At 31.5% G+C, this 26,576-nt stretch overlaps 1 protein-coding gene and 1 long non-coding RNA gene across 2 annotated transcripts; both read right to left on the bottom strand.

Moving 5' to 3' along the window:
- Positions 1–12,116: 12,116 nt before the first annotated feature.
- LOC139517063 (uncharacterized) lies at positions 12,117–16,891 on the bottom strand. Its single transcript, XM_071307686.1, has 4 exons — positions 16,781–16,891; positions 15,649–15,855; positions 14,195–14,307; positions 12,117–12,350 (listed from the first exon to the last, which is right to left on the bottom strand). The coding sequence occupies exons 2-4, from the start codon at positions 15,818–15,820 to the stop codon at positions 12,228–12,230; spliced, it is 408 nt and encodes a 135-aa protein (XP_071163787.1). The 5' UTR covers positions 15,821–15,855; positions 16,781–16,891; the 3' UTR covers positions 12,117–12,227.
- Positions 16,892–17,173: 282 nt separating this feature from the next.
- Positions 17,174–19,884, bottom strand: LOC139517064 (uncharacterized). The gene is made up of 2 exons (XR_011663074.1): positions 19,774–19,884; positions 17,174–17,272 (listed from the first exon to the last, which is right to left on the bottom strand). It is a non-coding gene; the product is annotated as an uncharacterized lncRNA (long non-coding RNA).
- Between the last annotated feature and the right edge of the window lie 6,692 nt (positions 19,885–26,576).

Raw genomic sequence — 26,576 nt, 5'->3', positions numbered from 1 at the left:
GCAGTCACAATTGTGTTATAATCTATAACAAGAATGTTTCAAAAGTACACGGATGCCCCACTCGCACTATTCTTTTCCATGTTCCATGGACAGTGAAATTGGTAATAATCTAATTTGGCATTAAAATTAGAAAGATTATACTATAGGGAACATATTGTACTAAGTTTCAAGTTGATTGGACTTCAATTTCATCAAAAACTACCTTGACCAAAAACTTTAACCTGAAACTCCCACTTTCATTTTCTATGTTTAGTGGACCGTGAAATTGGGGTCAAAAGTCTAAATTGGCTTTCAAATTAGAAAGATCATATCATAAGCAACAAGTGTACTAAGTTTCAAGTTGATTGGACTTCAGCTTCATCAAAAACTAACTTGACCAAAAACTTTAACCTGAACGGACTCACAGACGGACGAACGGACGAACGAACGGAGCCACAGACCAGAAAACATAATGTCCATCTACTATCGTAGGTGGGGCATAAAAATAGAAATATTCCAACAATTAGGGGGGGAAATGGTGTCTATTAATATATCCTCCAGAACTAGTAATAAATTGAAAAACAGACACAGCTTCGTCTGTCTATTTTTCTATCTTATATCTCAAATTTGACAAGTGGTCATTTTAGTACCATAATTCATTTCAAACGAGACGATTTTAATTTTGAAGTTATAAACTTTCCCCATCTTAACAGCCATTTATCAACTCCTTCGTATGAGATATACTTTTCACAACTCATTCGGTATTCAAGAGCTTGCAGCTGCTTCTCATACTTTATAAAACGTCACCAGTGTCTGAGCAGAAAGTGAACGAACCAGGGTTTTTTTACCAGGGTTATTTTAAAGAACGTCTTGTCCTTATTCAAAAATTGTTCTTCGGAAGATAACAAGACCTTATTAATAAATAATCCGTACCAACTTCACATAAAGTACATGAGGGTTTTCAAGTATAGACTGAAGGTATTGACGTTCGTTATTATCTCAACTACGCGCGTTCATTTTAGTTGTCTTTGTTTATTTCAAATCTTTGATTTAGTCAATTTAGATAATATTCTTTTGACATAGTTCGGTATTTATACATCACGCCATTGTGTTATTAAGTTATGGTCATCTTTGTATTCTCGTCTTTCATTTTTGCTTGTGTAAGTGTCTTTATGATGTCTATATGAGATGATTTTTTTTTGTTGAAAAAAGTGTTTTTGTTTTTATAGGGATTTTAACATAATTGACTGTTGTGTCCCATTTTTTACATTTGATCTAGCTTTGCAACTAGATTTAATTCACCATTTTCTACACAAGGAAATGTATGCACCAAGTTAGGAATGTGAGAGTTGTTTTCCTTTCGCTTTATGTGTTTGAGCTTCTGATTTTTTTGCCATTTGATTACGGACTTTCCGTTTTGAATTTTCCTTGGAGTTCGGTATTTTTGTCATTTTACTTCTTTATACGTAACGCAGTATAAAACCCACCCGACATGTTACGTGTAAATAGCATCTTTTATCTATACTGCCTTAGATCATTTGTCATCATGGTTTCATATTTAGGGCTTATATTTATCAAGCCTAAAGTTTACGGTTGTAAAAAAGTTTTATTTTTATTTTGATAAAATATCTCTCTATGGAAAAATCTTATTAAGCACCATTTACTTTTTCACAATATGATTAAACATTACTATATCTTAACCGACTACTGCAGATATGATGAGCAATAAAATAAAATATTTTGGAAAAATGAACCTTCTAGACTATAATCAAAACTCAACAAAGCATCAAACGCCTATCAGGGATATATTGAACAATAGTACTCTCCAGATACGGCAGTATATGCATTTATTAATTTCTTTGTTGCAGCTTTTGACAAGCTAAAGTTATTATGATTAAAAGTAATGATGCTTTTGTTTCAATTCAACGTATAATTATGCTCTCCGGAGATCGTCATTTGTTTCGATGTAAGATATTTTGACATATAAAAATGAATAAAAGATTTATTACTTCCTTTTTGCAAAAGAAAACTAATTTTCTTAACTTACCTAAACTTATGAGAGATGCATAAAAAAATTACGCATGTATATATAAAGTATTAATGTTAAATTTGGTTCAATGTGGGGAGTGTTGAAAGGAGATATGCTTTTATTAATTTGTCATGTAAAGACTTCCCGAAAAGTTTACTGTAAAATTGTTCCTGTTAAAATTGTTATGTATACGATGATGACTGATGTACCCATATTTTGACTATTTTATTTATTGTGTCTGTTTATTTAACGCATCAATGTAAATATATCGGAAATTGATGAGACTGTCATTAAAGTGAGAGGGTTAGCGCTATAGAACCAGGTTTAATCCACCGTTTTCTACATTTAAAAATGCCTGTACCAAGTCAGGAATATGACAGTTCTTGTCCATTCGTTTTTTATGCGTTTTGTTATTTGATTTTGCCCTGTGATTATGGACTTTCCGAATTGATTTTCCTCTGAGTTCAGTATTTTTGTGATTTTACTTTTTACATGTACTCATAGAAAATTCTGCAAAAAAACAACAAAGAATTGGATGTTTGAAGTAATATATAACACATATTTGGTACCTATTCAAAAATTGGACTTCAGTTAGCAAAAGTATGCAAGAATTTAACTAATATAAATAACACAATTTTGATTTGACATATTGAAAATACAGTTTGTAAAGAAGCTTATTATAATATATAATCCTCGTATAAAAGTTTTAATTGCTCATGGTTGTTATGTAAAATATATGTGAGCATGAGTGCCAATGAGACATATATCCATCCAAGTCACAATGTGAAAAACGTAAACAATTATTGTTAAAAAGTCATGTCATGTATGTATACAGATGAAACAAGAATACACACTAGTTACAAGTTAGCTTTATTTGATTGGTTTACCACTTCATCGTGTAGATTCAAGATTCACTATTTTATTACGTATGGGTTTGAATATTACATTATTATATTTCCAAATGCTTAAATTTTTTTTTAAATTCTTAGAAAAAACATTATAGAAAATACCGCACTCCAATGTATATTAAAATAAAGTCTATATATCCTGACAAACCAAATACTCGACTATATCAACCAACGGAACTGATTGAAAACGACTGTCGTATTCCAAAGTTGGTACAGGTAAAGAAAAAACTTGAAAAAAAACCTTGAAATTATGGCTAGCTAAACCTCCCTTTTGTAAGACAGTTGTGTATTGACAAAATTGTGTGATAAGTTAAACCAGACATAATTGTTTCACGTGAAATTGATAGCGATCTAACAGTCAAAATTTGTTAACATGCATTATAGATACAAGTATACATCACAACTAATTTGAAATATGAAATATACGTAGGTTGAAGTTGATGGTAAAAAAATGCATGTAATATAAGTTCTTTGAAATAAATATTATTGACAATGTTTTGACATTTGAAATACCAAAAACAACATGAAATAGGAGTGACATGTATTTTTAAACAAACCTTTACATATTAAACAATACCTATGTCAACCTGTTAAAATCTATATGATTCATTGACATTTATAATCAGGTTTACATAGCCGTATTTGGCAAAATTTGCTCTTCAACTTTGAACTTTATTTTGTCTTTTTAACTTTTCCTTATTCAAGCGTCACAAATGAGTCTTACAAGGACTAACAATTTAATAAGTTTGGACAAAATCCATTGAAGGATGTTGAGTGTGAATTGATAAAAGTTTCAGTGATTTTATTATGTAATAAAAGTTCCAAGAATATTTGTTACATAATAAAAGCTCAAGAGTATTTGTTATATAATCTCGACACATGACACTGAACAAATATTATGAAACAATATGATGTTTTAAATCTAGGTAATATCTTATGAAGGTTTAATTATTTTAATGTAATGTTGGTAATGCACGATATGTGGTCATGATTACCTCGACTAATGCCCGATCGCTTCATGATCACTGCGATTTCTACATTTTTTCATCCCCGACCAACTCAACCAATACCCGATCTCAATGCGACCACATTCGACCGCTTTTCAATCTCTACTCGGCCATACACGAGTATACATGACTGCTTCACGATTCTTTAAAAATGTGCGCAGCTCTGATTAACTTTCATAATTTTGCTTCTGCAAAAATATATTGTCACTATTTATTTTTAACTGTACTCAAATTCCTCAATGTACAGTACGCGTATGTACTTTTGCAAGGAGGCGTAAAATTTTAAAATAGAAAACAGATAATAAAGAAACAATCAAACTCAAAGGTCAAACAATCACAGCCATAGCGAAAAACGAAAGCCGACTAAAATTCAAAACAGAATTCTACATAACACAACATAAAAAACTAAAAACACGAACCCCAAAATAACCTGGGATGATTTCAGGTGTTTTCGAAGGGAAGTAGATTCTGCATTTTGGCCACAGAGGATCTTTCAAATATGAAAGTATTTGTGCATTTAAATTCATTATTAGACAGCTGATGACTTTTTTAGCCTTCAGAGTTAACTTTTAAGAACATCAATATTATATTTTAGCTATTTAATGGGCTATTATTGTTTGACTTTCCCTATTTCCCGTATGTCCAGAAATTTTTGAAGAATAAAAATAACAAGATGTAGTATAATTGCCCATGAGACTACTCTCCACAGCGGACACCAAATAACACAGAAATTACGAACTATATTTCACCGTACGGTCGAATTTTTACAAACATTTTTTCATACGATTTTTAATACAATTTTAAATTTAAAAGACAAATGAATATTATTTGAATTCGTGATAAATATATGTAAACAGTTTCAGAAAAGGTATCAAGGGTATTGAAATTTTATTTTTTGTCAAATTTGGAAAAATATGTGACATCTTTACCCCCTTTTTGCAATATCATTAGTAAAAAAGGCAGGTTGTTGCCATGGACACATCAATAGAAATATATTGAACCATTCAACTACTGGGTATCAGATCTATGGAAACTACTGATTACATACATATGCACATATATGACACAAACAGTAGGCTTAATTTGTAAGAAAACAAGGAAAAGGGGATGGACATGTTTATTTTTATTGCTATCTAACATCACTACTTATCCAGTGACAAATCTCATTTTGAAGAAAAGATCAGTATCACTCCCATAACAAATCAGCGTCCTACTTTACTTTCAGGAAGTTTTTATGACCATTTCGGTCCTCTTTGTTCAGCTCCTGCAAGTATCTCATACTTTTGATTTTGCCATTAAATTTTGATTAGGGACTTTCCGTTTTAAATTTACCTCGGAGTTCAGTATTTTTGTGATTACAAGTTATACTTGCCTACAGAGTGGTCGCCTCGTTAGCCACTGCATCATCTAGATTTTTCAGCATCCTTTGCTGTCCACCCCTTTTTGTTTGTTTTCTAGGCTCTCTTCAAGCTTTGTCACAGCTATTAACCTGTCTATTTTTTAGTATCTGAGCTCTAACCACCTTGCCTAAAAATCCAACTGCTTTATTTCATTGTAGATATTTTAAATGTATAATTTTACTCAGACCTTCTGTGAACTACTGAATATAACCAAATAAACGGGGAACGTGTCCATTGGACACAGATAATGCCTCAGCTGGCATATAACGTTATGAAGAGTCATTACTCAAGAACGGTAAAAGTGACCCCCCTCAAATTAGAGAACGGAAACTATACGTACTTGCGGAAGGACAAAGGGTAACACTTAATGCCTCCTCCGCTGCAGCGGGTGATATAAAAAATATTCAGATGTTTTTATACTGAAATTGTACATATTCGACCATTGACCGACTATCCCTACGACCCCTATACGATCAAGTCGATCTGGTCTGTCCGAGATCAAGCTGAGATCGAATATAGTTGATTTAGTCTAGCTAGTCGAGTAAAGATCGCGTAGAGATCGTGAATTGGTCGGAATTATCGAATATGTATTCAATTAGTGGTCGGGTTTGAGTCGGGATGGAGTCGTGAATGTTCGGATTAAGGTCGTCTACAGTCGGATAGCAGTCGGGTTGAAGTCGTAAACAAGCCCGATCGAGAATTTGGTCTCGCTAGGTCGTGGAAATTTGGACAATCGGGATCATCGAGTTGATCTAATCGGCAGTGTTAACCTAGCTTTAGCAACGTCATTACCTCCCTTGTAACTGTATCGTATGCCCTTATGACAAATCAAAAATTTCGAAATTATGGTATACTTTCTCTGTCTGGACAAAATCATCCTTTAGCAAATTGAAGATTCTCCTTAATATCATTTTATTTTGTTTTCTGACAAAAAACAAACATGACACAGAAATTAACAACTATATATGTATATATATAGGTCAGCGTATAGCCTCAACATTTTATTCAATTGTAAGCATTGACCCGAATAAAAGTTGACCCGAATAAAATTTTATGAATAAATGTGAAATTCTAAAACGCGAAGAAAGAAATTTTAAGGAGTATTGTAATGAAACAGCAGCCCGCCAAACAAAAAAACAAAAAAACAAAAACACTAAAGATCAACATATGGCATAAAATACTACACGAGTATATACAGTACATGTACCTGTATGTCAAGTTCTAAATTACCGAGTCTTATATTTTAAAAGCCGTAGAAATTATCAACAGTCCGTAATAACATTTCTTGAGAAGTTTCTCACTTAAACCACACACAGAGAGAGGTATTATGATTCACTTGATTTTATTTCCAAAAACAATTTTACCAGTTTGTAGGTAGCTCTTTACAAGCAATATTTATACATCTGAAAAATGTCGCCGGTAATTTGCAGAGATAACGTCGAAATTGTCTGCCAGCTACGTCGTGCACTTTAGCGCCAACGTTGAGGTTACAAAGGGGGGACTCATTTTTTTAGGATAAATCGCGTTTATCATGGTGACATATATTTTTTATTTAAGATTTGGAGAAAGCATGATAAAATGAAGTTAATGCAGAAAAATGATATAAATGACATTTTCAGAAACAGTTTATTTCTATATTTTTAGGTTTTAAAAAATACCACTTTGAGCATCTGGTCTGCAATGTCAAGCAAGGCTTGAATAATTGTATAGTCATTCGTGTAAGGATTTATTTTTTTCCCTTATTGTCACTTATCACAGCTTCAGTTTGAACCCGATCTTAACAATTTACGACGAAAAATATCTGCTCCAAAAATGTTATAACTTTCCCTAACTTTTTTACAAAATTGCACAAGTCCCCAATTTTTAGCCTCAATTTTCTCGAAAACAAGCACGGTGACTTATGTTTTATTTTGTGTTTTATTTAAAAACTCGCCAAGGCCTACAACATATTTAAAAATTATAAAAAATGACATTATATCGAGAAACTGTATCGGATGCACTATATTAAGACATTAGTGACGTTTAACAAGGTCTGAGTAACAGCTTCAAGCGTTTGGATACCGAATAAGTTGGGAATGTTACAATATATCACTTAATGCAGGTGAAGTTGGTATAATGCTACTAAGGTACCGTAGGGGAAATTGATTATTTTCGTCTCGTTTGTTTTAAGATTCTGGTATTAAATGACAGTTGCCGTTCTTGATGAAAGTTTATCTAAGAAGGCGCTTTTAGAGAAAAAAAATTAGTATGTTTGTCTTATTTTTATGGTTCTATTTCTAAGTAACCAAATCATTTGAGAATGTAAGTGAATTCATAAATTGAAAGGTCGATATTACAATTTTTGGTTTATAATAGTTTCAAGGTTGCCAACGCTGTTCGTCCGATGGGTTTAACCTCTAAATAGCATACTTTGATATAGAAAAAAATCAAAATGGGGGGGCAGAATATTTTTTTAGTGAAACGTTACAAAACAAGGTATAAATTAATTTATGAACAGAAATGTGTGTTTTTGATTGCGACCCTGAATCAAGTTTGTCCCTGTAAAATCACAGAACAATGCTTGGTACATTCCGCTTCTAAAGGTTGACAGAGAAATGCAAATTATGTAATGTGACCGTCTCCCGCCCGTCATTTATTTTCGAAGGTACTAATTTTCGTGTTTATTTGAGGTCCGTTTAATACTCGTTGAAACAACCTAAGATGAACTCTATACCTATTCAACAAACTCTTTTTCAAATTGAAAGTTTAAGTTTTCGTCGTTCAATATTTTTATTTGATAGGATAATTGTTAAATTGTTCTCGTTCAGAATATATACTATCGAACGTTAAATGGTATTTAAATAAGTACTCTGCTAATTTTGATCGGAAGGTTGACACCAAATCCAAAACCTTGATAAAATAAATCCTTGCAAAAGCTTTTTAGAGGGTTTATAGATAACTTGTTGCAATTCTTTTTTCTCGGCATTAAATCTTTGAAACAACTGTTTTTTAAGAAAGCATCCATTATTCGTTTAACCTTTTTCTATAGTTTGTTGATATATATAAGAAGATGTGGTACGAGTGTCAATGAGATAACTATCCGTCCAAGTCACAATTTGAAAAGAAAAACCATTATCTGTCAAAATACGGTCTTTAACACGAAGCTTTAGCTCACACTGAACAGCAAGCTATTGAACATCAGGTTTCTGGTAATAATGGTGTATCGTAAACAATCTCCCTCTAGTGCTTAAAAAATCAAATTACCTTAATAATTCTTGAAATATCAATATGTGTGATTTAAAGAAAAATTAAAGCTTCAGTTGTTGTGAAAGAAACATTATTCGAACAAAAAATCTAAATGCCTAACATGAAACCTTGTAGCTGTGATCCTGTGGAAAACAAATATCATATTTTCGATGTCATTTTATAATGAAGAAAAAATGATATTTATTTTGTTGGTGACAAATGACGTTGTGCATCTGCACACCCAGGAGACTACAATGATTCAATGTATGTCACTTTTCTCTCTCTCTCACTCCAATTCTATCGGATTTCTTAACAGAGAAAAAATATCAAGAATGGAGTATTTTGTGGGTTTTTTTTTTTTTTGTATTAATTTCTTTTTTCATAGTATTATCGGGTTCGTGATACTTCGTACTTTTAGAAATAAGAAATATTCCTCTCTAAATACAACTACCCGACATTTAAATGTTCTTTTGGTCCCTGTAACTTTCGAGGATTTAATGGTGACAAAATAGTGATAATTGCAGAGTGAATTCCTTAGAAATGCTGCTTGACACCCAGTGGGAAATATTGCAAGTCTATTAAGTACTAGAAAAAATAACAAATGTTACAAATATAGATTGCCAGGATAAAGAAATAAAAAAAAACGATACTCGGTATGGAATCCATTTGGAAATTGGGATTTGTTGTATCGGAAAAAAAAATGCCTTTCAAAAGGCCACCCACAGTCTCAGTATAGTGTTGGAAGTGTTCCTTTTAATATTTAGAGAGCATGGTATTCACGCATCACACTCATTGGTTTTAACGTCCCATTTGCCACATGTCGTGGCAACGTATTTATACATCCCACACAATAAACCTAACACTCCATTTAATCTAGGATTTTTTTACCTGACGGAAAAATGTGTATTCGAACATTTATTTATGTCTAATATCTAGAAAAATATCGGGAGAAATGATGCAATTATACATCATTAGAAATCTTATCATAATAAGTCTAGAAATATAATTGGAAAAATCCAAAACATTGGGTTGTTTCAGATAAAACTCCAATTTCACTGACATAGATTACACATCTTGATTTCATGATATGCGAGTGTTCAAAGATCTGTGTTTGAAACTTTTGAAGGAATTGGAACATAGGAACCATTATTGCCATCGTGCCATTGTAAGACATAATATGAAACAGATATGTTTAAACCTACCACACTTTATACGTGCCTGTCCTAAATAAAGAGCCTGCAATTGAGTGATAGTGGTTTCTGCTGTTTGTTATATTTTTTTCCATTTATTTTTTTACATAGTTTGTTCTTGTAATGTGCCGTTAAATCATTGTCCATGGTAAAGGGAGGGTTTATAACTTCAAACATGTTTTAATGTTCAAGATTCTTTGTATGCATATCAAAAGGAGTCTGTATTTCAGTGTCCTTCAGTGGCTATCGTTCGTTCATGTCTGTCATATTTGTTTTTTTTCATAAATGCTCTTCTGATAATACGGTATGATTTTTTTTTTTCATTGTTGAAGGCTGTATGATTGCTTATAACTGCTTACACGCACTGCATTTGAACTTTGGTTGATCAATAGTTGTCTCATTGGCAATCATACCATATCTCCTTACTTTTATATAAAAGGTAAATGTTGAAAAATACTAAAAATATCAAACGTTCACCAATTCATACACGTGTATGTACCAAAAATGCAATATTCTTATTCCATTGATTCAACCATTTTTATCAATCAAAATACAACAGCCTGAAATTTAAAGACTATGATGATATAATTACAAGTTTCCTTTTACTGTTGATAGTAAATAATGACATTTTGTCGTTCTATTATATCTGTGCAATTTATCTTTAATTTACCAAATTGTAAAACAATACGTAAATATACAAATACTGAGATGAAAAAGAGAGAAGGTTACCGATTCCTTTAGAGATAATGGTGATTGAACATTTTTATTCCGACTTTATGGAGACATTAGATATACAAAAGATTGTCAGCAAATTAAAACAAAAGCTACTATTTCGATTTTCTGTCAGACAATCATAAACCACTATCAGAATTTTACAATCTATTTTCAAAATAGAAATCAAATCAAACTGATTATACTGCAAGACGAGACCGTCAAAGTATTGTCAGACTTATCGCCATTCGTAACTCTTATATAAATAATTTAACCGATTCTTCGATGTAGAATTTTTAACCATTTAAAAAAAAAATCATTGTCATTTTGTGGGTGGGTGGGTGGACAATAGGGAGAAAGGATAAATTGAGTTGTTCATCAGTCTTCAATAGAAAATTTCAGGGACTTATTTGAATATATTTTTTTTCTAGTTATTTAAAAATCTGTACATTATAACGAAAAGCTCGAATAAAATACGGATCAATACCATTATTGCTGTTAGGACTGTTGCACTTACATACTCTTTATTTTGACATTTATCATTGTACCTATAGAATATTTCTTGAAAGAGGCAGAACTAAATAGAAAATATTTGGTAACAACAATTAAATTTGAACAGCTTTTGCCAAATGAGGATTGCTGGTAAGGCTTATATATTTTGCCTTGCAACATGCCATCTAGATTATGGAGTTGTTGCACCACAAAGCATTGCACTCTTCCTTTAAGATACTTCGTATGTAAGGTTTCTTTTCTTAGTGGACGTGACTGCGTATTTACACATCTTCATAGAAAATCAGACATTCCACTTCAGCAAGGGTTTTACTGACGGACGGTAAAGTTCCAGAGATTACTATATTATTTCTAGAACACTTAGGATACCATAAATAAAACAAAGCGAAATAACCGTGAAAAAAAACACTAGACAAACAGTTCACAATGAACTACAGAGCAAATTAAAGATTTAACACTCAAGGCAAATCAACCAGTAACTGCTCTCTTTGTGACTGACCAATTATTTACTGCAACATGGATCAAATACCCAAAAAAAAGATTGTGCATTTTCAATATAACACGTAAAATATATCGTCATGGACATTTTAGAGTTGCATGAATGGTGAACCCCACTTTTTTTTAAATACATTTTCATTTAATTTAATTTGGGATGTAACGCTTCTTCTGATTGGCTGAAGTTGTTATGTTTATCAGCTCATAGACATAATTTTGATGTGACCCTGACGTCATCAACGCTTTTTCGTGATTTACTCCGGTTTAAAATTTTGAATTAAATTATAAGAAATGACTCGAATATTTTTTTCTGTCTATGAAGAAATAACATCAAAAATGTGGTGCACACTGAATAACCCGTGTATAAAACAATGTTAATATGTTTAATTTTTTTTGGAAGTTAGTTTTCTTGTTTTGTTATATTGCTTTTTCCACGAAGTGTGTTCCACGTCTCTTTTATATGCATATATATTATTAACCAAGCAATCACATTTGAATATACTAACGTTCATATATTAATGACCGCTTCAGTTTATAAATTTTATCGAAAACTAAAATAATCTGGTTTATTATCGAGACCTTGTGTATATCTCCAGTTGTCATTTTGGATCCGTTATGTTGGTAGGTTTCTATCTCGTTGGGGTTGATATAATAAACAAATGTTTGAGTTTGTAAACTAAATCAACTAACTATATAGTTTTATTCATATTGCATCTAGTATATACTGTTGTGATAACATATTTGTAAACGATAATTATAAACTGTTTATGTTTTTATAGTTTTGTAAGTGTTGTAAGTTCGAAGTGGCAACGGTCGAAAATTTTCTTTACGAATGGAAGATTCTGCATCAATTTTTCAAAATCACCTGGACTATCTTGGCATATTAAACCAATAGCCTGCAACAAACAAAACATTATAGATGTATAACAGGTACAAAAAGATGCGACCGATTTTGAGGACTTTTTATGCATTTATCTTGAATATGTATATTCAGGAACACAAACAGTGAATATTTAATATTTGTATATAGCTTTATAAAATAGCTATCAGAAATATGTGTTTTCCAGTTTAAAGACATACTGTATAGAAGAGACCAACTTTTGAAATGGTCCATACATATATTCCGTAATCTGACTAACTTTTCTTAATATGTAAGAACGAGTTTGGTATGTAAGGAACTAAATCAATAAAGTAAAATAAGATTTTAACGAAATCTTATTATTACACTACAAAGATTTTTTGACGGTTTAAGTCAAATCAGACTTGGAAATTGTGTAAGAATTTATGAAATAAGATGTGGATTATTTTACAGCTGGAACTCTTGCATGTTTTTTTTAAATTATTTTAGCACATTATTCTCGAACACAATAAAGGTTCGGGGGAAAAGGGAAAGTTCATTTTAGTGTTTTTGCTTTAAATCCCTTATCCCAACTTTGCTTGTTGGGTTTAATTAAAATCTCCTCCCGAAGTAGACAATGAAGAAACAACAGAAACGACTTCCTCTGCCTAATTTTCAGACTTATACCTCGAATTTGACACATACGGTCATCTCAGTACCAGAATCAATGACAAATGAGAAGATTGTAATTTTGAATAAATTAATTCCCCCACCTCAGTAGCAATATACCAACTTCACCTGCATATGGGATATACTTTCCCAACTTGTTAGGTTTTCAAGAGTATTTAGCAACTACTCAGACATTGTAAAACGTCACCTGTGTCTGAGCAGAAAGGTGATGAACCAGGATTATGTCAAAGAACGTCTCGTCCCTTTTCTATAAAGGTTCATTGTAAGTTACCAAGACCTTGTTGATAAATATTCCGTATCAACTTTACAAATAATACGATGGTCTTGAAATTTAGATTCTAGGTACTGACGTTGTTTATCATTTTAATAATGTGTAATATTTTTCTTTTATGTGTCTTTATAAATATTATATACTGTTTAGTCTGTTCTTTTGTTTGTAATCATTTGGCGTGTCTCTGTACTTATACATCACGTCATTGTGTTATTGTTCTATAATAATTTTTGTTTATGTATTTTTACATCCTGTCATTTACATATACATGTATTCAGTATTTGTTTTCGATATTAGATGTATTTTTATAGTTCTTGATACTTCCAAATTTTGCTGTAGAATATAGGTTTACAACAATGTTCAGATGTTGAATAATGGTTACCTTTTTTATTGTCTAATGCGGTCAGATGTATAAATGAAAATTAAGATCACAAAAATAACAACATCCCCAAGGAAAACCAAAAACGGAAAGTCTCTAATCAAATGGCAAAATTGAAAGCCAAATATTCCTGACTCGGTACAGGTATAGTAATGTATATTAAAGGGGTATTAGCTGTAAAATCCATGTTCACCGATTTAACCAAATTATAAAAAGTCTAATAGAAGCAATTTACAGGGAACAGGTTCTATAATATGTATATTCGTTTCGTGTGTAGTTTAGTCTTGATGCCAATTAATTAATTATTGAGTTGACCTCCGAAGACCGATGGCCATATAAGCGATATACACATAACTATAGATATAAATAGATTTTTTTTAAGGTCTGTTTAATTTCAAAAAATAGATTACAATATATGTTAATCATCGTTTTTACTTGTATGAGAATAATTTTGTGTGGATCGAATCAGGCAAACAAATGATTTACCCTTGCTTCACTTTCCATATTGACATTCTTTTCCTTTAAATAACTGCCCCTTTTATAATTATATATTCATACATACCTTTCTCTGTCCAAATACTTTAAACAGTTCTAGTTCTAGACCAGTACCTCTGACAGTCAATGCAGTTGTTGCCTCTTCCTTCCATGTGTTTAAAAATTCATCTGTCGTCATACCTTAAACGTAAATATTCATGACAAAGGTTAAATTAAAATTATTTTCATCACAGTTCCTATTAAAGACTTTAAGATAGGTTATATCTTATCTCAACTGTATCAATCTCTCCATGCGAAAACGCACACTGCTAGCATTTTTGCATAACGTCCGGTCATCAAAAGTGAATTCGCCACAACATCTTATCTACCAAAATTAATATATCCCTTTATAAGAGCGTTCATCTCTAATATCCCGACCAAATAAGGATAGACCTTGTTCGCATACATACAAGGTCAAAAATGTTCTAATTGATCAACAATCCTTCAACTCATTACAAGCTTTGATAAATTTGTAATTTTATCTGTAATAAACACTAAAATTGTTGTAGATAATGAATTTGTTTTATTTTGAGGAGAATTCGAGTTCCCCTATCAGTTTGATATGCAGAACATTAAACTATGAAGCAATGATATATACATTATCAGCTGTATTTCATGATCAGCTATCAATAAGGTTAGCTGCCAAGTATGGTAATATGTAAGAACCAGTCCATCAATCCATAAAAGGGATGTGTAAACTCCCCAACAATTTAAATAAGGTAGGATAGCTTTGTTATTACTTTAAAGACAAGCTTCAAATACTACAACTTACAATGCTGTTCCTGATACAAACCAAAACTATAGATCAACGCCTCAGCATGGAATTGGTTTCAGGATTTTAGGATTTATATGACGTTTGTCAGACCTTCGTATTTTGAAATCTCGACCTATGGATTTTGCCATCGTGAATTGTTTCACACTTCCTGACAAGTTATTCATTTTTTTTTTCATAATCATACAACGTAATGAAACTTCTTTGTTGCACTTAGATGAACACACTTCACACACACTTTACTTTATTGAATGGACAAAGGATAGTTACAATTATTATATCTTATAACTACTACCATACATATTATTTTACAACCATTGGCTTTTATGGTTCACTGCAGAAAATGTATGATACTCTTTTTCATTGAATGTGTGTTGCATATAGAAACAAAACATCATTCAAAAACATTCTTGAGTTTCAACATATAATGTGATTCATATTTGTATAACCAGGAATGTTTCGTCCCAAATTTTAACATTAAATTATTCTAAACTATATCATCTATGGGGTTACATTAGCATTATATAAGGTAATCAGATTCAATACTCGACATATCAACTGATGATTGTGACCTATAGCTCAGATGGGGGGGAGGGGGGAGGGGGGTACAGTCCAAAAAAACAAACAAAGAAAATTACTATACAAGTATATAGGTAACCTTCCGTAATTTGTAAACTTAAAAATATATATGTAAATAATAAAATACATACCGTTGCATTCAACATTTAGATCAAACTTATACACCACTGCTTTTGTAAGTTTCCTTGGTGGAGGTCCAGTCAGTTTGCTGTCAACTCCGATTATTTGTGCCCACTCCTCGTACGTCACCAAAGAAGTACATGTAACTTTGAAATTACCTTTTTGCATTATACTGGAAGACATGGTACTTACTTCCTCTGGATTTTGAACCTCAAAGACTACAAAAAAAAAATTGAATTTTTAAAACGTAAAAAGGGTAGCAAGAGAAACCCAAACACGTTGGGCTGTAAATCAGACCATATCAACAACAAAAACTCAATTCGTTTGCAATATATAGACTAACAACAACAGGCAAAACATGTGGGTGGGTCATTGCTATTGTCTCTCTGTTCAAATTTGCCTCAATGCTTTTGCAAACCATATGTTGCAAAAGTAAAACTCAAAATGGAAATAGTGTATGAATCAACAGGATGACAACTGACTTAAGGGCATACGATACAGTTACAGGGGAGGTACTGACGTTGCTAACGTAAATTGTTAATTTCGCGACGTCAAACAATGACTTATCGGGAAAAGATTCTGTTTTCGACTAATTTTTATCATTCAAACTTATCTTACTTGAAAACGAGTTCATGGACCCCTCTGTTTGGTTTGATTATGTAAGAAGATTATGTCTGCCAATTTTCATGGAAACGTAAATAGTGCAATTTGATAAATATGCAGCCAAAAAAAAAGACGTTTTTTTACTACATTCGTGAACATTTGATAAATATGATATGTGTTTATCTTTTAAAAGAAAAAAGTTATGCATTTCTGTTGAAAGGAAAAATACGTCCACAAATCCAAATTTTGATTAAATATATAAAATTTGGACCTCAAAAAGTAGCACATGAATGTATATTTTTTATTACATATTTGATTCACGATGCATCGGATCTAGCGTTCCTATTCGAACAGACGTTGGTTCGTATTCATGCATCCCGCGTATCAATATCATTTTGCATCTTCAATCTCTTGTTCAATGATAATTTTTAACACACCGTCTTGGTTGTCCTGATTTGTATGTATGTGTAGTGTTAAAATACTTATAGAACTCCTCCCATTTTATATTATAACATGTGTCGAATAGTTAAATATACTAACATGCCAATATCTTTGGTTCACCAACAATCTGAAAACAGAAACACGCCTATGTTATTGCTGAATATCTTACATGTACTGTTTTCGACTGTTATGTTATCATCCGTGATTACTCCCTGTTTTTAATGGAGTTGTGTTGCTCAGTCTACTTTTTAATGTACTTCAGTGTTTTGAAAATTGTCTTGTTTTCATTGTTTTGCAATGATTTTGACGAATACTCTGCGACTTTTCGTAGTTTCCGCCATTTATTTCTAAAATATTATTATTTTTTTTCTTTCTTTACTTTGCTGTTCATTTTCTTTTATTTTTTTAACCTGTTTCAGGAAGAGTGTTTTTATTATGTACAATATTACATTTGGAAAATAATCACCCTGAACTTGAACATAGCTTTATTTCCCAGCAAGCCATTCACTACTTTAACCATCCCCTCTACGTCCACCTTTTGTTGACATCCTATCTCAATGGTGAGTAGAAAGTGTGCTGGTTTCGACATTTCTAATAAAAATAATACACATTCTTATTAAACTTGAAATATTTCTACATATTGTTTTGATAGTATTTGTTTATCGAAATAAAAATATGGGGCCTCGGTAGCCGAGTGGTCTAAGTAGTTACTACTGTACTCACTAGTCAGTCGTACGGGTTCACGCGACTCCAATCTTAATTGACTAGGATTGTCAGTTTTCCAATCAAAGGTCGGTGGTTTTCTACGGGCTCTCCGGCTTCCTCCACCAATGAAAAACTGGTCGCCACGAAATAGCCTAAATGAGGTGCTTAAAAGTGGCAATAAAACACCAAAAATCAAAAATCAAATCGACAGAAATATTCAACCTATATGACCTATATTACAGTATTGGAAACTTTGATTACGAACAAGTTATTATTTGCAGTCCTGAAACAAAAGACTCTTGCTTGCCTTCTACATAATGATTTTCTAGAAGTTTCGTTTGGATTTAACGCCATTATTATCACAAGCAACAGTGAATTGATAGTATTTATAACGTCACAATTCAAACGAATATTGCATGTTTTCAATATTGATCGGAATTAAAGGAAGAAAGAAATGATTGGTGGCACGGTGCATATATCTCTGATCCTTACAAAGTCCAAACCAGCAAACTACAGGAAGACCAAACCTATTTTTTAAAATTACGAAAAGTAACGTCATATTACCTTTATAACAAAACAAAACAAAAACACAGATATACAGTTGTGAAAACTAAATCCCTATATTTTTTTCGTAAAATCTAAACCTTTCCTATAAAAGGTATTTAAATGACCAAACTATTGTCATTAGAAAATTAAACTCATTAAAAGTTGTATAGACGGGGTTATAATATGTGTCGTACACTACTAGTCGAATCGATATGGACTTGTATAAAAGGATAAGGAGGTTCATGGTTGAAACGATTTGATCTTGCATGAAAGGAGGTTGATGACCAGAATTGTGTATCGTATTGCTCTTGATAAATATACTAAATATACTTATTTAAATGATATTAAAGGAGTAGGCCCGGTAAGACCCTGTTTTGCCACAAAATATAGAGTTTTTACAAAGTTGTTAAATTGTAAACTATTATTTATTTAGTTAAAATGTATACATTAATATGGTCTGTTTTGATAATACAACGGACATACACCAGTAGTGCTAGCATCACTATTTCATGCAAAAATACTGATATCTTCACATTTGTTCTAATTATAAGACATTTTTTGTCTAAAACTAATGTGGCCGCACTTGTGTTTAGTCTTAATATTTAAATATATGTTGTATTCAATGATAATACACAACATATATGTATGTTGAACACGAATACGGCCATTTCCATTTTAAAATAAATAAATTTGGTGTATTAACTGTCTTCTGATTGGTTAAAATTATTAGTTTTATTTTCAATGTTGTCAATTTTGATGGCGACACGCCCACTCTGACGTTGTGTATTCATACGCCAACATGTGTGTACGTTGTTATTGTTTACATAAATAATATAAAACGTTCTTTGAGCGTTATTTTTGATAGAAATTTATCTATAATGAATGGCAATAATTTATTTTGATTTTATTGAACCATAAAACTAATTTTTGACTCTTCACTTTTGACATAATCCGCTTCGCGGATTATTCAATGTGAAGAGTTTTATGGTTCAATAAATTCAAAATAGATAATAGCCATTCATTAAACAAAAAGCGTCTGAACAGTGAGGTTAAATGGTATATTTTATGAACGTTTTTAAAGACCAAGGCAGTCCAAATCTTTTACAATAACCAATGGAATCAAATGAAGTAGACACTGAAGTGATTAAAAATGTCAAAAATCTTTCATCAGACGTACTTCGAATTTTAGACTGAAATTAACCCTTACCGGACCTTCTCCTTTAACGATTACTCAACCAGTTTTGCTGCATCAGATGCCCATTAAAACCACAAATGTTAAAGATGATCGAGATCAACATACCATCTTAAATATATCCAACTTTTTTACTAATCATGTAACCTATACAAAAATATTAAGTTTAACAGATGTCAGTGTCCAAGATTTTTACAGATATATGCGTCTGACGTAAAAACAAAAATATGTAAGAAAATATTATAAGTATGATTGTATCATCTTATATTTAAGAAATGTCACCAAATGTCAATAGAAATGGTTTGTTATGAATATTTCTTCTCTCGTTATAAAGAAATTAGCAGCAACATTTCCATTCAAAACTCCTAAAAGTTTTCATTCCGATACTTTATTTTAAAGAATGACTTTTAACCGTTTTTTAATCATTATATTATACTAGTTTTTTTTTGTGGACTGGGAATAGCAGGACGAAAGGACAGCAATTCGCAGAAACTTGATTTTGAGATGGTTAGAAAAAAAAATCCAACCATGTTATTATAGTATTGGTATGGTTTTTATATACCTGCGGTTTATTCTTTATAATTGTTATTTTATATTTTTGATTTTGTAATAATATATTTAACAATATAACTGTTGAAAATCACCTTACCTGAGAACTTTTCAAACCGCCCTGGTCGTATGAATGTTTTTGATACAATACAACTATACTGTTTCAATTGAAATGAAGGATGAAATTTGAGTAGCAATGTTCCAAAAAAATACCTCAACTTATGAATGTTCAAAATAAATATCAAAGTTTCTTACTTTTAACGTGTCCTTCGCTTTAATATAATAGTATTGTATATATTATGTACATTGCATTTATGTAAAATAATAATTGACTTCGTCTATAATCAGATATTATAAGTTTAAATAACCTGAAAGTATTTTCTATAATACACATAATATAGAAATTTATTTAAAATGGAAAAAAATGAAGTATACAAATCGAAAACATAATTACAGACTGTTTACTTTTTATTGTTCTTCTGAAGTGTGTTTTTTCTATCGTTCAGGATATATTGTGTTGATTTTTCCCAGTTATATAGTTTATTTATTGGCGGTGTATATTAGATTTAGAAGATTTAATAAACTTTTGGAAGTCAAGGACAATGTCAGTCACAAAAAGTTATATTTGAGCTCTTCTTTTTTCGGTGACATTTGCATGAAAAGTAATTAACAAAGTTATCTAGTTATTTTATAAAATGTTTCCTAGATTAAAAGTCGTGCCTGTTCTAATTTGTTTTTCTAAAATTTTAATATATATTGCTGTTAAATTTATGGCTATTTAAATGCAGAAAAGTTGCACACGTCAATCTTTGATTTCATCTGTGCTGCTGTGGATCTCATCAATTTTTTTTTGGGGGGGGGGGGGGGGGGTGAGGGGATGGAGGAGGGGTTTTAAATACTAATGAACAAATATAAATATACTTAATCGGATTTTTTTTTATATCATTGGTTCTTAAAATTCTGTCATCATCTGGACAATCATATGCATAGGAAATGTCTGTACTAAGTCAGTAATATGACGATTCGGTATACATTTTATCGTTGTTTTTTTTATTATACGTTCTCGTACGGTCCGAACCGTATGCGTACTTTTTTTAAAATACGCATACGGTCGGACTGATTTTAAAAAAATGGTCAAGTTTATTAGATACGAATGTATATTATAAATCAACATAACTGTAATATCGAATAAATGTAAAAGAGGGACGAAAGATACCAAAGGGACAGTCAAACTCATAAATCTAAAACAAACTGACAACGCCATGGTTAAAAATGAAAAAGACAAACAGAAAAACAATAGTACACATGACACAACATAGAAAACTAAAGAATAAACAACACGAACCTTCTTTAATTCTTAACATGTAAATGTTCAATTGTAATATGAATAAAAACTTTATATTCTAACTATTTTAAAAAAGTAGCGTCAATTTTTATCTGTTAATCTCATGTATCTAGCATGTCAGTAATTATACATGTAAATGAGATTGAATAGTTCTCACTGAATTGAAGTTATTAGAAGTTAAAAATATGTGGGAAGAAAAGGTTTTTTGGAATAGTTAGGAACTTTACGTGTCGGTTAGTGTATAGAAAGGTATATAATATGAAACTTAGAGCGAGGGGCTTGCCCCGAGCTTTTAGTTTCATATTATATACCTTTCTATACACTATCCAATTTAGCACATATTTACAACTTGAGTAATCCTGTAATTAGTCTATTAACATGTTTTGGCTGATTAGATGTAGCTCATGGGGTTCGTGTTGTTTATTCTTTATTTTTCTATGTTGTGTCATGTGTACTATTGTTTTTCTGTTTGTCTTTTTCATTTTTAGCCATGGCGTTGTCAGTTTGTTTTAGATTTATGAGTTTGACTGTCCCTTTGGTATCTTTCGTTCCTCTTTCATTTACGTAGTTTCGTAAATCTACTAACTAATATCATTGTTAAAATAGGATTTCAAAAGGCCCTTGACTTTAGAACGAAAAGATGGTAGCTGCTGGTGTAAGTATGTTTATTGATATAAAGTGGTGTTTTACTATACAAAAGTCATGTACTTATTTACATGGTAAGATGACAAAATAAATTGACCAAAAGCAAACAATTCTTAAATTGCAGTGGAAGCTTAACATTCTTGAAAACATTTTTTAATTTCACATAAAAACTAAAACTATATGGTAAAGTTATCTGCCTGGGATAAGAAAATCCTTAGTATTCAGAATAGTTCGTACGTTTGCAAACAGTAAATTTATAAAATGACTAAACAATAGATATACAGAATAAAAACGAATACGTAAATAAACTCATCATAAATACCAGGACTAAATTTAATATATACGCCAGACGCGCGTTTCGTCTACAAAAGACTCATCAGTGACGCTCGAATCCAAAAAAGTTAAAAAGGCCAAATAAAGTACGAAGTTGAAGAGCATTGAGGACCACAATTCCTAAAAGTTTTTCCAAATACAGCTGAGGTAATCTATGCCTGAGGTAGAAAAGCCTTAGTATTTCAAAAAATTCAAAAATTTGTATACAGTAAATTTATAAATATAACCATATCAATGACAATTCATGTCAGCACAAAAAACACCTAAATCAGCACATAAAAAAGGCACAGCCGAAGAACGTATTATATGTTAGCCGAAAAGATCAACGCACAAAAATGACGTCACATTTATTTTTCTAAAAATGTCCAAAAATAGGATAGAGTCAAGATTGAGTTTGAATACTGATATAGCATGTATTAATAACAAGGAAAATTACAATACTTATTGTACTTGTTATATTATAGCTTGTTTCTGTTTGTGTTGCATTTTAGTGTAGTGTTCCTGTTGTGTCGTTGCTCTCCTCTAATATATGTGATGTGTTTCCCTCAATTTTAGTTTGTAACCCGGATTGGGGTTTATTCTCAATTAATCCCAATCCGGGTTATAAATTTCGAACAGCGACATACTACTGTTGCCTTTATTCGGCATAACTTTTCGGAACTTTTGGCAAACAACTACAATTTTAACAGAATTTGGCCCCCTTTTTTAGTTTGATACTGTGTCACCATTTAATTCGTAATGTAGATATATTTTTTTTAAATATTGGCATTGTTAAAGGCATTTGTTGAGCCGACTTGTCAAAAAAAAGTAGAACATATAAACATTTTTCATATCAGTATCATTGCACTTATCTTTAGACTTACATGTATGTGATTATCAGCAAACTGAATTTCTTAATTGTAGCAGATAACCATAAAACTACACATTTTAAAATTGTATATGTATATGAATATTTTTTCAAAATATATAATATATTTCCCCTTGATGAAGAAACGTTAGGCAGCCCTGTCTTCTTGTGTTTTAATCTATAACAAATAAATTGTACAAAGTCATTTGTTAATGTATCTGATTATACTTTATTATATATATGTTTCGCAAAACTTCCGGATTACATAGTATATAATGTCATATGTATGTTTTAGCTGATACTGTTTTAAATTGATGTCATGCTTTCCTTTGATTGATGTGTCAATAGATGTCGAGGACTTCAAAAGCCCTGCCAACGGTTTAAGGATTTAAGGAGATTTCGACTTTGATAGATGCAATCTTAGCATTATGAGATCTTATTCTTTAGTGAAAATCCATTCTTCAATGTTCTTCGACTTTTAATTTAAACGAAATTACGTCATTAGCTAAGAATCAAATTGGAAAAACAAAAAAAATCTTTCCTTAAAACATAAAATCGTGTTTATTGTTAAATTGATTAATGTGATAATGTCATCCGCTGAATTAGTTGTGTTGTGTAAATAGAATAGTGTGTGCATAAAATATTGTGCAAAAATGAATAATTTGTCAATATTTTTCTAAAATTATAATAATCATATACGCAACATTTTGTTGTGGCTCTCTGTTAATCGTACCATTCTGATCTTTTCCAATCCCCTGGAAATTATTTCGCGTGGTTGTCCTATAGAAGATAGTCTTGATACGTGTTATAAACCACCGACAAACAATGTATGAACAGTAGATTATCTATTATACTTTCTATGTATCGACTTAAAGATACAATCAAGGTTTGCAAGCATATCTCCAAATTGATACGATATTCCAGGGCTTGTATTTACTATCATGATTTCTTTAATAAAGCATTGCTGCTCACAAGGAAGCTATTGAACCAAGAGTTCACAGATGATATCGGATATGTTCCTTTATGTCGTAATTACAATAACCTTCCCTTTTCACGAATTTGACCTACATACTTAGACTATTTACCGGATTTGTATTAACATAAGCAACACGACGGGTGCCACATGTGGAGCAGGATCTGCCTACCCTTCCAGAGCTCCTGAGATCACTTCCAGTTTTTGGTGGGGTTTGTGTTGCTTATTCTTTAGTTTTCTATGTTGTGTCTTCTGTACTATTATTTGTCTGTTTTTTAGCCATGGCGTTGTCAGTTTTTTTTTTAATCTATGAGTCTGACTGTCCCTCTGGTATCTTTCGTCCCTATTTTGTATGCTACGATATGCATTGGCTATATGTGTACCATTGGATAGATTGATCATTTCTATAACAAGAATATTTCATTCCAAAATAATGCTTATGCTTATTTATTTATTTATATACTTATATAATCTGGATACTATATATTCAGAAAGATATCTCAAAAGTATGTATGATTTTTAATTTTTTTCGTTTTATTTCTCACAAAGTTAGATTTCTAAACAGAACCTCTTTCAAGAAAAAGGCAGGAGATAACTGGAGATAACACTAAAAATACAACTTAAGATAGACTAAGACAAACCGCACCAAAAAAAAAAAGATTTTTGAACCTTAAAATTGTATAAGACACCTTGAAAAAAACCTAACGTGTTATTTGTGGTATGTCTAATAAGTTACGAGTTTCCTTTTTTAGATACAAATTTTCCTATGACGTCAATGTTATTCAGACTCTCTTGACTTTACCTATAAAAATGAAACAAGATCATATCTTGAGCTGAAGACCACACAGATGTCGTTGTATTGTTACTTCCGTTGATCGAAGTTGAATGAAGAAAAAAAAAAGCAACATCACTTGCGGAAAAAGTAAAATAAAAGTGTTAAAACGGTATTATATTACATCGGGATATCCATATTCAATAAGGAAAATCATCTGGGAAGCGCAAGGACTCGTTGATTTAACCAGTAAGAGACATTTTATTACATTTTAAAACAATTTTTCCTGACCGTTGCCCCAATTTCTTGAAACGAAGTTGGTAACATTTTGCTTCGCTCTATAGTCGAGATTCACGTTGATAGTAAACATGCATATTTAGAGTAAAAATATGGTATATTAGTATATATATGGTACAAATCAGTGATATATATTTAAAAATCTGAGATTTATGATAATAAGGGGGAGGGACAAAGGGAGGCTCATAACAGGGTTCTGTCCTCAAGCACCTATGCCTATAAAGCGGCATATAACGGAAATTCGTCACCGCCTAACATTTTTCTAAATGTGTTATATAGAGGTATATAGGAAATTTTTTTCTGAGACAAGTGCCTGTGATTCTACTTCCTCGAAAATGTCTAATCAAAATATCTTATTATTACGCAAAAGTTATTCAATCATGACAGTCAAAGCCATTGCTGAGAATTCGAGCTGTCAATTTAGCTAAAAAAATGTTACCATAGATACATACCCAAAACAAGATTTGTTTTTAAAGCTATTTATTTTTGAAGATCAAACGAAAAAAATTTCGGCAAGGAAATGTTAGGGGGTGTCTGAAATGTGTACCCCGGTTTTCTTTTGTCAGTACATTTTTTACTGTTTGGTCTGTTTTCTGTGATATCCATTTGACGTGGCTCTGTACTTATGCATCCCGTCAATGTGTTTGTATTATCTTTCATTTTTGCCGGTGTGTTTTGTATGGGCGACTTTTTGTGTTTCTTTGCTTAATATGACGCGACTCTGTACTTTTAAAGATGTACATTATGTTATTGTTCTATTATAAAGTTGAAAACATTTTGAACGACAAAATAAGTTTACTCGCGTAGGGGTATTAACCATATGTGGATTCTTAAAAATTCTAAACAACTTCTGATTAGTTTTAAATCTCGGTCTGTTTCTGAAATTAGCTCCAACAAACTGTTAATTTTTGAACCCTGTATACCACCATGCCCTATGTGAAATTATATATAAAAAAAAAACATTGAACGGCAAAATTATTTTAGGTTTCTTCATATGTGACGTAAACATTTTATGACATCAAACACGCGAAACAATGCATGTAATTTTAAATTTGATAGATGCTTTTTGTGCTTTTTTCTTAAATATTTGTTTGTTTTGAGATTGTGACACAGTGATGACTGCGGTACCCATATTTTGACTATTTTACCACCTTAAGTCTGTTTTGTTTACGCCTTGTTGTAAATATAATGGAATTTGATACGACTGTCATACAAGTGAGAGGTATAGCGCTATAAAACCAGGTTCAATCTACTCTTTCTACATTTGAAAATGCCTGTACCAAGTCAGGAAAGTGGCAGTTGTTGTCACTTCGTTTGATGTGTTTTGACATTTGATTTTGCCATTTGATTAGGGACTTTTCGTTTTGAATTTTCCTCGGAGTTCAGTATCTTTGTGATTTAACGTTTTCTTATATTGTTGGATTACTCTTTCGATAACGTATGTTTCACATTTTTGTTTATTCACATATATCTTAGACCAAACAAAAAGATATGAATATAATACCGTTAAATATTAATGACAGCTTCAGTTCAGAAATATAATCGAATACTAACACTATCTGGTTTATTATTTCAGAACGTGTGTATACCTCTAGTTGTCGCATCTATGTTTGTTATGTTGGCGTATTGCTATTTCATTGAGGATCATATAAAGATACAAATATTGAGCTTGAAAAAAACTATTATAAATA

The sequence above is a fragment of the Mytilus edulis genome, chromosome 3 (genome assembly GCF_963676685.1).
Source record: "Mytilus edulis chromosome 3, xbMytEdul2.2, whole genome shotgun sequence".
Classification (NCBI taxonomy): domain Eukaryota; kingdom Metazoa; phylum Mollusca; class Bivalvia; order Mytilida; family Mytilidae; genus Mytilus; species Mytilus edulis.
The sequence above is the reverse complement of the archived record's forward strand: the minus strand, read 5'-3'. Positions and strand labels throughout refer to the sequence as shown.

Bases quoted from the DNA above. Each gene is read 5' to 3' on its own strand.
- LOC139517063 (XM_071307686.1), bottom strand. From the start codon at position 15,820: ATGTCTTCCAGTATAATGCAAAAAGGTAATTTCAAAGTTACATGTACT. The intron at 14,308-15,648 runs GTATGTATTTTA...TTTACGTTTAAG, and splicing joins TCTAAATGTTGAATGCAACG to GTATGACGACAGATGAATTT. The intron at 12,351-14,194 runs GTATGTATGAAT...TGTTTGTTGCAG, and splicing joins AAGTATTTGGACAGAGAAAG to GCTATTGGTTTAATATGCCA.